General features: G+C 44.8%; 2 protein-coding genes across 3 annotated transcripts in view; both read left to right on the top strand.

Annotated features, from left to right (window-relative positions):
* The window catches only part of tmc7 (transmembrane channel like 7), a 33,491-nt gene extending 29,167 nt beyond the window's left edge, over positions 1-4,324 (top strand). For both annotated transcript variants that reach the window (XM_081360310.1, XM_081360311.1), the window contains exons 14-16: positions 2,821-2,976; positions 3,361-3,439; positions 3,535-4,324. In XM_081360310.1, the coding sequence (XP_081216436.1) occupies positions 2,821-2,976; positions 3,361-3,439; positions 3,535-3,690 (391 nt within the window). In that variant the 3' untranslated portion in view covers positions 3,691-4,324. The remainder of the gene's footprint in view (positions 1-2,820; positions 2,977-3,360; positions 3,440-3,534) is intronic.
* Positions 4,325-4,746: 422 nt separating this feature from the next.
* Positions 4,747-13,374, top strand: zbtb45 (zinc finger and BTB domain containing 45). Its single transcript, XM_081360312.1, has 6 exons — positions 4,747-4,886; positions 6,064-6,966; positions 7,661-7,780; positions 7,889-8,035; positions 8,103-8,367; positions 8,678-13,374. Exons 2-6 carry the CDS (start codon positions 6,088-6,090, stop codon positions 9,004-9,006), a joined length of 1,740 nt encoding a protein of 579 aa, XP_081216438.1. The 5' UTR covers positions 4,747-4,886; positions 6,064-6,087; the 3' UTR covers positions 9,007-13,374.

The raw sequence follows: 13,374 nt of genomic DNA on the forward strand, positions 1-13,374 counted from the left end.
GCTTCACAACACGCATCACAACACGCTTCACGACACGCATATCACGTCACGCTTCACGACACGCATCACGTCACGCATCACGACACGCATCACGACACACATCACGACACGCATCACGACACGCATCACGACACGCATCACGACACGCATCACGTCACGCTTCACGACACGCATCACAACACGCTTCACGACACGCATCACAACACGCATCACAACACGAACACGCTTCACGACATGCATCACGACACGCATCACAACACTCATCACAACACGAACACGCTTTACAACACGCATCACAACACGCTTCACAATACGCATCACGACACGCATCACGTCACGCTTCACGACACGCATCACGACACGCATCACAACACGCATCACAACACGAACATGCTTCACAACACGCTTCACAACACGCATCACGACACGCATCACAACACGCATCACATCACGCTTCACGACACGCATCACGACACGCATCACAACACGCATCACAACACGCTTCACGACACGCATCACAACACGCTTCACGACACGCATCACAACACTCATCACAACACGAACACGCTTCACGACACGCATCACAACACGCATCACGACACGCTTCACGACACGCATCACAACACGCATCACAACACGCATCACAACACGCATCACAACATGCTTCACGACACGCATCACGACACGCATCACGTCACGCTTCACGACACGCATCACGACACGCCTCACGACACGCTTCACGACACGCATCACAACACGCATCACGACACGCATCACAACACGCATCACAACACGCATCACGACACGCATCACGTCACGCTTCACGACACGCATCACAACACGCTTCACGACACGCTTCACGACACGCATCACAACACTCATCACAACACGAACACGCTTCACGACACGCATCACAACACGCTTCACGACACGCTTCACGACACGCATCACAACACTCATCACAACACGAACACGCTTCACGACACGCATCACAACACGCATCACAACACGCATCACAACACGCATCACGACACGCATCACGTCACGCTTCACGACACGCATCACGACACGCTTCACGACACGCATCACGACACGCATCACGACACGCATCACGACACGCATCACGACACGCTGCACGTCACGCATCACGTCACGCTTCGCGACACGCTTCGCGACACGCATAGCGACACGCATCGCGACACGCTTCGCAACACGCTTCACGACACGCTTCACGACACGCTTCACGACACGCTTCACGACACGCTTCACGTCACGCATCACGTCACGCATCACGACACGCATCGCAACACGCTTCACAACACACTTCACAACACGCTTCACAACACGCTTCACAACACTCTTCACGACACGCATCACAACTAGTGGTCGACCGATATAGTTTTTTTGATGGCCGATGCCGATATCTTAGAGAGCAGGGTGGCCGATGGCCGATATAAAGCCGATATTTTTATATATATTTATTTTGATCAATTTTTAATAAATTCTAAAGAAATTCTAAAACAAATTTTTAAAATAAACATGCTTTTATACTTTAGATGGCAACTTCTTAAATTTGCAATCCTATTACAGTATTTTTCACAAATTGTTTAGAAATATATGAATATGTGAATAAAAAGAAAGTAAACACTGTAACGGCACTCAGTAATCTGGTTTATTTTCTTGCTGGTAATCATATTTTTCCAAATAAAGACAAGGTCACGCTAATAATTTTACATACAGCACAATGAAAATGATATGAATATGACACAGTTGGCAACTGGATATATCACAGATATGAATATGACAGACATGACTGGATATTGCACAGCATATTTTAAAATGAAGGATTTAAAGTATTTCGCATCTCATGTGAAGCTGATCTTCTGTTCGCATTACTCACTTCGCACGGACCGACCGTCGCTCGCTGACAGTAATGCACGCTTCACAAGATATCACTCACAGCTGGATTCGATTAAATCTGCAAGGTTTGTGAAATTAAATGTTTATTAGATATTCAGAGATTTGTTTAAATGACGTAGATGCGCATTTGGTGAATGTTGACGGCATTATTTTAGCCTGATCGTTTGCCTTTTCTGTTACAAATAATATAAAAGCAAACGCTTTACTTTACTTCCCATACCATTTACTTTCTTTGTTTACCAGTTCTGTCTAACAAAGTATTAGATATGACTGACAGAGATCGTAACCTAATGAAGACGGAGAATGTGAGTGAGCGCTGTTTGATCTGAGGTCGGAGCTGCCGTTCTCTTCTGGCGCTGGTGTTCTCAGCGCCGCCCGTCAAAATAAAAGTCCGGAGCGCCGTCAAAATAAAAGTCCCGCTTCCAACACATCGGCCTATCAGAAAAACTTATCGGCCGATGCCGATATTTCAAAAATGCCAATTATCGGCCTTGGCGATATATCAGTCGACCACTAATCACAACACGCTTCACAACACACGTCGGCCCGCTCTCCTCACTGCGGTGTGCTCCAGTGTTAAACACGCTCTCCTCACAGTATTAACATAACATACTAACACGTCACAACACACGTCTCAGCATCGGCCCGATCTCCTCACTGCGGTGCGCTCCAGTATTAAACACACTCCTCAGTGTTGGCTAACTCTCCTCTGCGGTGTGTGTGCGCTCCAGTATTAAACACACTCCTCAGTGTTGGCTAACTCTCCTCTGCGGTGTGTGTGCGCTCCAGTATTAAACACACTCCTCAGTGTTGGCTAACTCTCCTCTGCGGTGTGTGTGCGCTCCAGTATTAAACACACCTCTCAGTGTTGGCTAACTCTCCTCTGCGGTGTGTGTGCAGGATCCAGGCGTCGCGAGCGTGTGGCCCGTTCGTCAGCTACAGCACCTCCTGGCAGGTGGTGCCGCGGGGGATTACCCAGCTGCCCCTGGGCCTGCGCTCGTTCCTGCTAGCGCTCGCCTCCGAGGCCTTCGCCGTGTCCTTCTTCGTCATCACCTGGTGAGCAGCATCATCATCATCTTCATCATGTGCAGTTAATCACAAACATTTCATTTTACTGTTCAGTTAACATTTGTACAAACTTGTGCTTTACCTAATTTTGTGTTCTGGGTCAGTATGACCCATCTACAAGAGATTGCTTGTAAATCTCTTACTATGCCATTATCACCAAAAAACCTCTGCTAACCCAAAGAAAACAGGTTGATAAAAGTTTGAATCCAGTATTCTGTGATAACTGAGCAATTTTTAGTCATTAAGTTTTAGTCCAACACGATAACATCAACTAGCATTCGCAGGAAACCCAAAACCCATCCGTGTCAAAGTGACCAAAACACATGTGGGATAAACTCTGTGTGTGTGTGTGTGTGTGTGTGTGTGTTGCAGTCTGGGGATGTTCTATGTGATTGCCCTGGCTGGAGCTCATAAGCGTGTGATTGAACAGCTCCGAGATCAGCTGGCCATGGTGAGTCTCCACATGATGATGAGGATGATGATGATGATGATGATGATGATGATGATGATGATGACGATGATGAGTGTGTGTTTCTGTGTGAGCAGGAGGGCCGGGACAAGCGTTTCCTCATCCAGAAGTTGTATCAGGCCCAGCAGGCCACATACGGGCGCTCTGCAGACGCCAAGGGTTTGCGCAGGAACCGAGCTGATGCTGGACTGTGTTTAGTGGAGCCGTCAGTGGTTCTGGAGACTCAGGCCTGACCCAACCCATTGAACCAGTGACCCATCGAACCAGTGACCCAGCGACCCATCGAACCAGTGACCCAGCTACCCAACACACTCGCTCAGTGCAGCGCTCCTGAACACACTAACTCGCCTTACACTACACCCTGTTTACTACATTCACTGTCTAATGTCTTATTAGTGTGATTTTTACTCTGTGTTTACAAAATGTATAAAAGTTTTGAGAATATATTTAATGGTTGTGAGTGAATTGCTTTACCATCTGCACAATAAACCCAAGAAACATCAGAATACAGAACATTTATGGATGCCATGCTGAGAATTTATCTGTGTTTGATTAACTCGGACTGAACTACTGTTGGCCACTTTGGTAATGAGTCAGTTTACTCAGGCAAACAGTTGCAAACATTCAGTTGTCAAATCAACCATGGAATTAACTTGATGGATTTTGCGGTTATAAAAGGACATTTCTGGCCCAGTTTGATTTTTGACATGTATTCTTTATATTCATTCACTGAAATTCATCCAGGTATTATAGACCATTACTATGCTCTAATACGACCCATTGACTCCTTTCTTAAACAAAAAGTATGATGCAACAGCACAATTTATGTTAATAGTTATTAAACTTTTAGCTTTAAAACGTTTATTTAAAACAAAACAAAAAACAAACAAAAAAAAAAAAATATGTAAGGAATATTTTTCGACAGTCTGGGCTTCTACATGATATTCGAGGATTTTATTTTTAACGGCCTCCTACATGATGTTGGTGGCTTTTATTTTGACGGGCTGCTATATGATATTCAAGGCTTTTATTTTGATGGGTTGTTATATGATATTCAAGGCTTTTATTTTGATGGGTTGTTATATGATATTCAAGGCTTTTATTTTGACGGGTTGTTATATGATATTCAAGGCTTTTATTTTGATGGGTTGCTATATGATATTCAAGGCTTTTATTTTGACGGGTTGTTATATGATATTCAAGGCTTTTATTTTGACGGGTTGTTATATGATATTCAAGGCTTTTATTTTGGCGGGTTGTTATATGATATTCAAGGCTTTTATTTTGGCGGGTTGCTCGCGGATATCGGGGCCCGTGAGCGCAGAGAAGCTTCGGTCCGTCGCGAATCTTCGCAAATCTAACCGAGATCGATAATAAAGCAGTAATGATCGCGCAGCAGCGTGTTAGTGCACTTTAAACACATCTGCAGGTGAGCGTGTGACCGTCCGTTTCAGCTCTATAGATGTCAGTGTGAATCATAAACACGTAGAGCAGAAGTGAGCATAATGATTCATTCTGCATTAATATAGTGTTAATTACACGTGACAGCTTGTAGACATTGAGTTTCAGTCACAGGAGTTTTAATGATAAGTGATCCTGAAGACGTGTGTGTGTTTGTGTGTTTGTCAAGCCAAGTCACCTTTATTTATATAGTGCTTTATACAACAAATTGTGTGTTTTTATAATTATTTATTTTATATTTAAAGGTGCAGTCTGTTACTTTTTTGTGTTAAAAATGTACAACATTTAAATAATAATTGAGTACATCATGAATCCATTTTCCAAACCGAGTTTTTGTCTTATCCTGAATCACTACAGTACACCTATAATAAGTGTTTATATTGGGACTATTTTAGACCGGTCGGGTCGTACCGCTGCGGAGGAACTCAGTATCTGCGTGACGCGTCATAAACACAGAGAAGTAGCTCCGGCTAATGTTCTTTCGCGAGACGCATTCAGTTGTGTTCATTAACCGCTAGAGCAAGCATTAATGATATATAATCTGTTTAAGTGACCGGCTATTCAGAACTTCTATTAGCCAAAAAAAAAAAAAAAGTGTATATTATCAAATTTGGATTTCATACATCAATTTATTATTTAAACAAAATCCTGTAATCCAGCCATCTCCAGCCTTCCGCTTTCATCCTCATCCTTTTCTCCAAAAACATGTTTTAGGTGGACAGTACAAAGAACATCAAAAACAAAGTTAGGATGTTGGAAAATAATAATGTATTTTCTGTTCACCAAATGCTTTTTAATCTCCGCTATTGCGTCAATGCAGATGAACAAGCACACCGTAATTTGTTGCGTAGTGACGGGCGTGTTAAAGCAAGCCAGATATGCACAGATTCTGCAATACGCTGTATTTAATATATCATGAGGACTCACAAGTATTTGCGCTAAATCTGCGCAGATTTGTCTTACATGAACTCCCCCAGCAAAGTGATTAAACATAGTAACACGCCAAACTGCCTCGTGATCGGACAGCGTTGACCTCCGGCACGGTTGGGTTTTACCCGCGTGTGGCGGCTAGGCGGGTGTGAATTTCAAACCTTGTTTATAATTTTATTTCTGAATGTGTTGTTGGTGTTATTGAATGTGTTTAGAGTCACAGTGAGTCGGGTCGGGTCATGGCGTCGGGTCCAGAGGCCGTCCACTACATCCACCTCCACAACTCCAGCCAGTCGGTTCTGGAAGCCCTGAGATCCCAGCGGCGCAAAGGCCTGTTCTGCGACGTCACGGTGCGCATCCACGACGCCTCGCTGCGAGCCCACGCCTGCGTGCTGGCGGCCGGGAGCCCCTTCTTCCAGGACAAGCTCCTGCTGGGCCACTCGGAGATCTCGGTGCCGCCGCTGGTGCCGGCGGAGACGGTGCGGCAGCTCGTGGACTTCATGTACAGCGGCTCGCTAGTCGTGCTACACTCGCAGGCGCTCTGCATCCTCACCGCCGCCTCCATCCTGCAGATCAAGACCGTCATCGACGAGTGCACGCAGATCATCTCGCAGAGGCGCGGGGGCGGAGCCTCCGGTGGGGGGGCAGGGCCTAAGCAGGAGGAAGGCGGGGCCGACGGAAAGGGGCGGGAGAGCGCGGCGCTGACAGGCTACGGCTACGACTGCGGCTCGGACATGGCGGCCGCTCTGGGAGGCGGAGCTCAGTCGGAGGGCGGCGGTCTGGAAGGGGGCGGAGTGGCCACTCTGATGCCACTCGGCGAGTTAGAAGGCGGGGCCATGTGTAGAGGGGAGGGGCTTGGCGTAGCAGGGGGCGGGGCCATGCTGAAGCCCTCGAGCTGCTCGCAGGAGATCAGCTACATGTTGAGCGCGGAGCGCGGCGCAGCAAACGAGCGCGGGCAGATGGCGGAGGACTACGGCGGCGTGGCGGAGGAGCTGGTGAGCGGCGTGGAGCGCTTCAGCGAAGACGACGAGAGAGACGCACACGACGCCGACAGAGACGCGGACAGAGACAGACAGACCGCGCACACGCGCAAACAGAGGCAGCCGCTGAGACTGCAGGTACTTCTACGCTCACTTTTGTCAAACAGAGATTAGCATTAGCTCTGATGAGTGTGTTGTGGAGGTGCTAAACACAGATTAGCATTAGCTCTGATGAGTGTGTTAGATTAGCAGAGAGTAGCATTAGCTGTGATGCGTGTGTGTGTGTGTGTGTGTGTGTGTGTGTGTGTGTGTGCAGGTGCTACACAGATTAGCATTAGCTCTGATGAGTGTGTTAGATTAGCAGAGATTAGCATTAGCTGTGATGTGTGTGTGCAGGTGCTAAACAGAGATTAGCATTAGCTCTGATGAGTCTGTTTGATTAGCCAAGATTAGCATTAGCTGTGATGCGTGTGTGTGTTTGTGCAGGTGCTAAACAGAGATTAGCATTGGCTCTGATGTGTGTGTGTTGGTGCAGGTGTTAAATGGAGATTAGCATTAGCTCTGATGAGAATGTTAGATTAGCAGAGATTAGCATTAGCTGTGGTGTGTGTGTGTGCAGGTGCTAAACAGAGATTAGCATTTGCGTTGATGAGTGTGTGTTAGATTAGCAGAGATTAGCATTAGTTGTGATGTGTGTGTGCAGGTGCTACACAGAGATTAGCATTAGCACTGCTGAGTGTGTGTTAGATTAGTAGAGATTAGCATTAGCTCTGCTGAGTGTGTGTTAGATTAGCAGAGATTAGCATTAGCTGTGATGCGTGTGTGTGTGCAGGTGCTGGGCGGCGAGCAGGTGGTGGTGAAGAACGAGGGCGTGCAGGAAGGGGAGGGGCTGTTCGAGATGGACGAGAGAGGAAACGCATCACACGGCTCACATCAGCCCAGCTACGCACAGGTAACACACACACACTGTGACACGCGGCTCACACCAGCTCAGCTGCGCACAGGTAACACGCACGCTGTGACATGCGGCGGCAGCAACTAGCGTGTTTGTGTGTTTCAGGGCGGGTTCTACGAGGACTCCGGCGTGTTCCCGGGCGGCTTCTGGTCTCAGGCGGATCCGCAGGCGTCTCTGGGCTCGAACCCGCGCGGCCGGGTCAACAAACCGCTCTCGCCGCCGCCGCCGGCCTCGCAGAACCTCGGCAGCCAGGTCTGACCCGCCGCTAGTCGTGTAACGCGTCACCGCCGCTCTGCTAACGCCGTCTCTCTGTCCTCAGATGCTGTTCCAGTTTCCTGCCAGCGAATCACAGAGCCAGTCCTTCTTCGTGGGCGGACCCATGGTGATTGACGGCTTGGCTGATTCGTGCCAGCAGGCCCCGCCCCCTGCCCCTCTGACCCCAGCTCCGCCCCCCTCCACCCCAGCATGCATTGCAGGTCCGAGCTTTGCGCCGCAGGGCTCCGAGACGTCCTTCGACTGCAGCCACTGCGGGAAGTCGCTGCGCTCGCGCAAGAACTACAGCAAGCACATGTTCATACACTCCGGTACGCACACACACGCCTCATTCACATGTTCACACACTCCGGTACGCACACACACGCCTCATTCACATGTTCACACACTCCGGTACGCACACACACGCCTCATGCTCAGTGAAGGAATAAAGCCCGCTCACTCCAAGGACAATAACGATGAAGATCATGTTAAAGAATAGCAGATATGGTCGCACTGTAGAGCCCTGTATATACATATAAACACACTTAGACCACTTAACATTTGATTGCTGTCAGGACGATACATTCAGCCAGCATAACGTGTGTGTGTGTGTGTGTGTGTGTGTGTGTGTGTGCGCAGGCCAGAAGCCGCACCAGTGCAGCATCTGCTGGCGCTCGTTCTCGCTGCGGGACTACCTGCTGAAGCACATGGTGGTGCACACGGGGGTGCGGGCCTTCCAGTGCTCCGTCTGCAGCAAGCGCTTCACGCAGAAGAGCTCGCTGAACGTGCACATGCGTACGCACCGCGTGGAGCGCACCTTCACCTGCGCCGTGTGCCAGCGCGCCTTCACCCACCGCACGCTGCTGGAGAGACACGCCCTGCAGCACCAGCACACGCCCAGCAAACCCAGCAACCACACCAGCCACCTGGAGCAGGGCGGGGCCGGCGGGCCGGGGGGGGCCTCCTAGACACTTCAGCGGACCGTTCACACACACACACACATGAAGATCAGCCCGTGATTTACTCACCCTCAAGACATCCTAGGTGTGTATGACATTCTTCTCCTAGACGAATACAGTCAGAGTTTTGTAAAAAATGTCCTGGATCTTCCAAGCTTTAAAATGGCAGTGAATGGCTCTATATTTCATCAAAGTCCATCAAAGTGGATCTATCCATCATAAAAGTGCATCTATCCATCATAAAAGTGCGTCTATCCATCATAAGTGCATCTATCCATCATAAAAGTGCATCTATCCATCATAAGTGCATCTATCCATCATAAAAGTGCATCTATCCATCATAAAAAAAGGGAATCCGTCCATCATAAAAGTGCATCTATCCATGATAAAAGTGCATCTATCCATCATAAAAGTGCATCTGTCCATCATAAAAGTGTGTCTATCCATCATAAAAGTGCATCCGTCCATGATAAAAGTGCATCCATCCATGATAAATGTGCATCCATCCATGATAAAAGTGCATCTATCCATGATAAAAGTGCATCTATCCATCATAAAAGTGCATCTATCCATCATAAAAGTGCATCCATCCATGATAAAAGTGCATCTATCCATGATAAAAGTGCATCTATCCATGATAAAAGTGCATCTATCCATGATAAAAGTGCATCTGTCCATCATAAAAGTGCATCTGTCCATCATAAAAGTGCATCTATCCATCATAAAAGTGCATCCATCCATGATAAAAGTGCATCCATCCATGATAAAAGTGCATCTATCCATCATAAAAGTGCATCTATCCATGATAAAAGTGCATCTATCCATCATAAAAGTGCATCTATCCATCATAAGTGCATCTATCCATCATAAAAGTGCATCCATCCATGATAAAAGTGCATCTATCCATCATAAAAGTGCATCTATCCATCATAAAAGTGCATCCATCCATGATAAAAGTGCATCTATCCATGATAAAAGTGCATCTATCCATGATAAAAGTGCATCTATCCATCATAAAAGTGCATCTATCCATCATAAAAGTGCATCTATCATCATAAAAGTGCATCTATCCATCATAAAAGTGCATCTATCCATGATAAAAGTGCATCTATCCATCATAAAAGTGCATCCGTCCATGATAAAAGTGCATCTATCCATCATAAAAGTGCATCTATCCATCATAAAAGTGCATCTGTCCATCATAAGTGCGTCTATCCATCATAAAAGTCCATCTATCATCATAAAAGTGCATCTATCCATCATAAAAGTGCATCTATCCATCATAAAAGTGCATCCGTCCATGATAAAAGTGCATCTATCCATCATAAAAGTGCGTCTATCCATCATAAGTGCATCTATCCATCATAAAAGTGCATCTGTCCATCATAAAAAAGGGAATCCGTCCATCATAAAAGTGCATCTATCCATCATAAAAAGTGCATCCGTCCATCATAAAAGTGCATCTATCCATCATAAAAGTGCATCCATCCATCATAAAAGAGCATCTATCCATCATAAAAGAGCATCTATCCATCATAAAAGTGCATCTATCCATCATAAAAGTGCATCTATCCATCATAAAAGTGCGTCTATCCATGATAAAAGTGCATCTATCCATCATAAAAGTGCATCTGTCCATCATAAAAGTGCGTCTATCCATGATAAAAGTGCATCTATCCATCATAAAAGTGCATCTGTCCATCATAAAAAAGGGAATCCGTCCATCATAAAAGTGCATCTATCCATCATAAAAAGTGCATCCGTCCATCATAAAAGTGCATCTATCCATTATAAAAGTGCATCCATCCATCATAAAAGAGCATCTATCCATCATAAAAGTGCATCTATCCATCATAAAAGTGCATCTATCCATCATAAAAGTGCGTCTATCCATGATAAAAGTGCATCTATCCATCATAAAAGTGCATCTGTCCATCATAAAAGTGCGTCTATCCATGATAAAAGTGCATCTATCCATCATAGAAGTGCATCTATCCATCATAAAAGTGCATCTATCATCATAAAAGTGCATCTATCCATCATAAAAGTGCATCTATCCATCATGAAAGTGCATCTATCCATCATAAAAGTGCATCCGTTCATGATAAAAGTGCATCTATCCATCATAAAAGTGCATCTATCCATCATAAAAGTGCATCTGTCCATCATAAGTGCGTCTATCCATCATATGTGCATCTATCCATCATAAAAGTGCGTCTATCCATCATAAGTGCATCTATCCATCATAAAAGTGCATCTGTCCATCATAAAAAAGGGAATCCGTCCATCATAAAAGTGCATCTATCCATCATAAAAAGTGCATCCGTCCATCATAAAAGTGCATCTATCCATCATAAAAGTGCATCTATCCATCATAAAAGTGCGTCTATCCATGATAAAAGTGCATCTATCCATCATAAAAGTGCATCTGTCCATCATAAAAGTGCGTCTATCCATGATAAAAGTGCATCTATCCATCATAAAAGTGCATCTATCCATCATAAAAGTGCATCTGTCCATCATAAAAGTGCATCTGTCCATCATAAAAGTGCGTCTATCCATGATAAAAGTGCATCTATCCATCATAAAAGTGCATCTATCCATCATAAAAGTGCATCTATCCATCATAAAAGTGCATCTGTCCATCATAAAAGTGCGTCTATCCATGATAAAAGTGCATCCATCCATGATAAAAGTGCATCTGTCCATCATAAAAGTGCATCTATCCATCATAAAAGTGCATCTGTCCATCATAAGTGCGTCTATCCATCATATGTGCATCTATCCATCATAAAAGTGCGTCTATCCATCATAAAAAAGGGAATCCGTCCATCATAAAAGTGCATCTATCCATCATAAAAGTGCATCTGTCCATCATAAAAGTGCGTCTATCCATGATAAAAGTGCATCTATCCATCATAAAAGTGCATCTGTCCATCATAAAAGTGCGTCTATCCATGATAAAAGTGCATCTATCCATCATAAAAGTGCATCTGTCCATCATAAAAGTGCATCCATCCATGATAAAAGTGCATCCATCCATGATAAAAGTGCATCTATCCATCATAAAAGTGCATCTATCCATCATAAAAGTGCATCCATCCATGATAAAAGTGCATCTATCCATCATAAAAGTGCATCTGTCCATCATAAAAGTGCATCTGTCCATCATAAAAGTGCATCTATCCATCATAAAAGTGCATCTATCCATGATAAAAGTGCATCTATCCATCATAAAAGTGCATCTATCATCATAAAAGCTCATCTATCCATCATAAAAGTGCATCTATCCATCATAAAAGTGCATCTATCCATCATAAAAGTGCATCCATCCATGATAAAAGTGCATCTATCCATCATAAAAGTACATCTTTCCATCATAAAAGTGCATCTGTCCATCATAAAAGTGCATCTATCCATGATAAAAGTGCATCTATCCATCATAAAAGTGCATCTGTCCATCATAAAAGTGCATCTGTCCATCATAAAAGTGCATCTATCCATGATAAAAGTGCATCCATCCATGATAAAAGTGCATCTATCCATCATAAAAGTGCATCTATCCATCATAAAAGCTCATCTATCCATCATAAAAGTGCATCTATCCATCATAAAAGTGCATCTGTCCATCATAAAAGTGCATCCGTCCATGATAAAAGTGCATCTATCCATCATAAAAGTGCATCTATCCATCATAAAAGCTCATCTATCCATCATAAAAGTGCATCTATCCATCATAAAAGTGCATCTATCCATCATAAAAGCTCATCTATCCATCATAAAAATGCATCTATCCATCATAAAAGTGCATCTGTCCATCATAAAAGTGCATCTGTCCATCATAAAAGTGCATCTGTCCATCATAAAAGTGCATCTATCCATCATAAAAGTGCATCTATCCATCATAAAAGTGCATCTATCCATCATAAAAGCTCATCTATCCATCATAAAAGTGCATCCCTGATAAAGTGCTCCACAGGCTCCGGGGGGTTAATAAAGGCCTTCTGAAGTGAAGCGATGCATTCGTGTAAGAAAAATATCCATATTTAAAACTTAATCAACTAAAATAACAGCTTCCGGCAGACGGTCATTCACTGCCGTTATAAAGCTTGGAAGAGCAGGACTTTTATAAATATAACTCAGATTGTGTTCGTCTGAGAGCAGAGTGTCATACACACCTAGGATGAGTTCAGGGAGAGTAAATCTGGGCTAATGTTTTTGGGTGAACTATCCCTTTAAAGGAACACGCCGACTTTTTGGGACTTTAGCTGATTCCCTGTATCCCCCAGAGTTAGATGAGTCCACACACACCCTTCTCATCTCCACACACACCCTTCTCATCTCTGTGCGTGCCGTAACTCTGTCTGACCCACCGCT

Source organism: Scardinius erythrophthalmus (genome assembly GCF_964197995.2).
Source record: "Scardinius erythrophthalmus genome assembly, chromosome: 3".
NCBI classification, from domain to species: Eukaryota; Metazoa; Chordata; class Actinopteri; order Cypriniformes; family Leuciscidae; genus Scardinius; species Scardinius erythrophthalmus.

Excerpts from the sequence above, each read along its gene's own strand:
- zbtb45 (XM_081360312.1), top strand. The coding sequence starts at position 6,088 with ATGGCGTCGGGTCCAGAGGCCGTCCACTACATCCACCTCCACAACTCC. Across the intron at positions 6,967-7,660 it reads GGCAGCCGCTGAGACTGCAG|GTGCTGGGCGGCGAGCAGGT; the intron begins GTACTTCTACGC and ends GTGTGTGTGCAG. Across the intron at positions 7,781-7,888 it reads ATCAGCCCAGCTACGCACAG|GGCGGGTTCTACGAGGACTC; the intron begins GTAACACACACA and ends TGTGTGTTTCAG.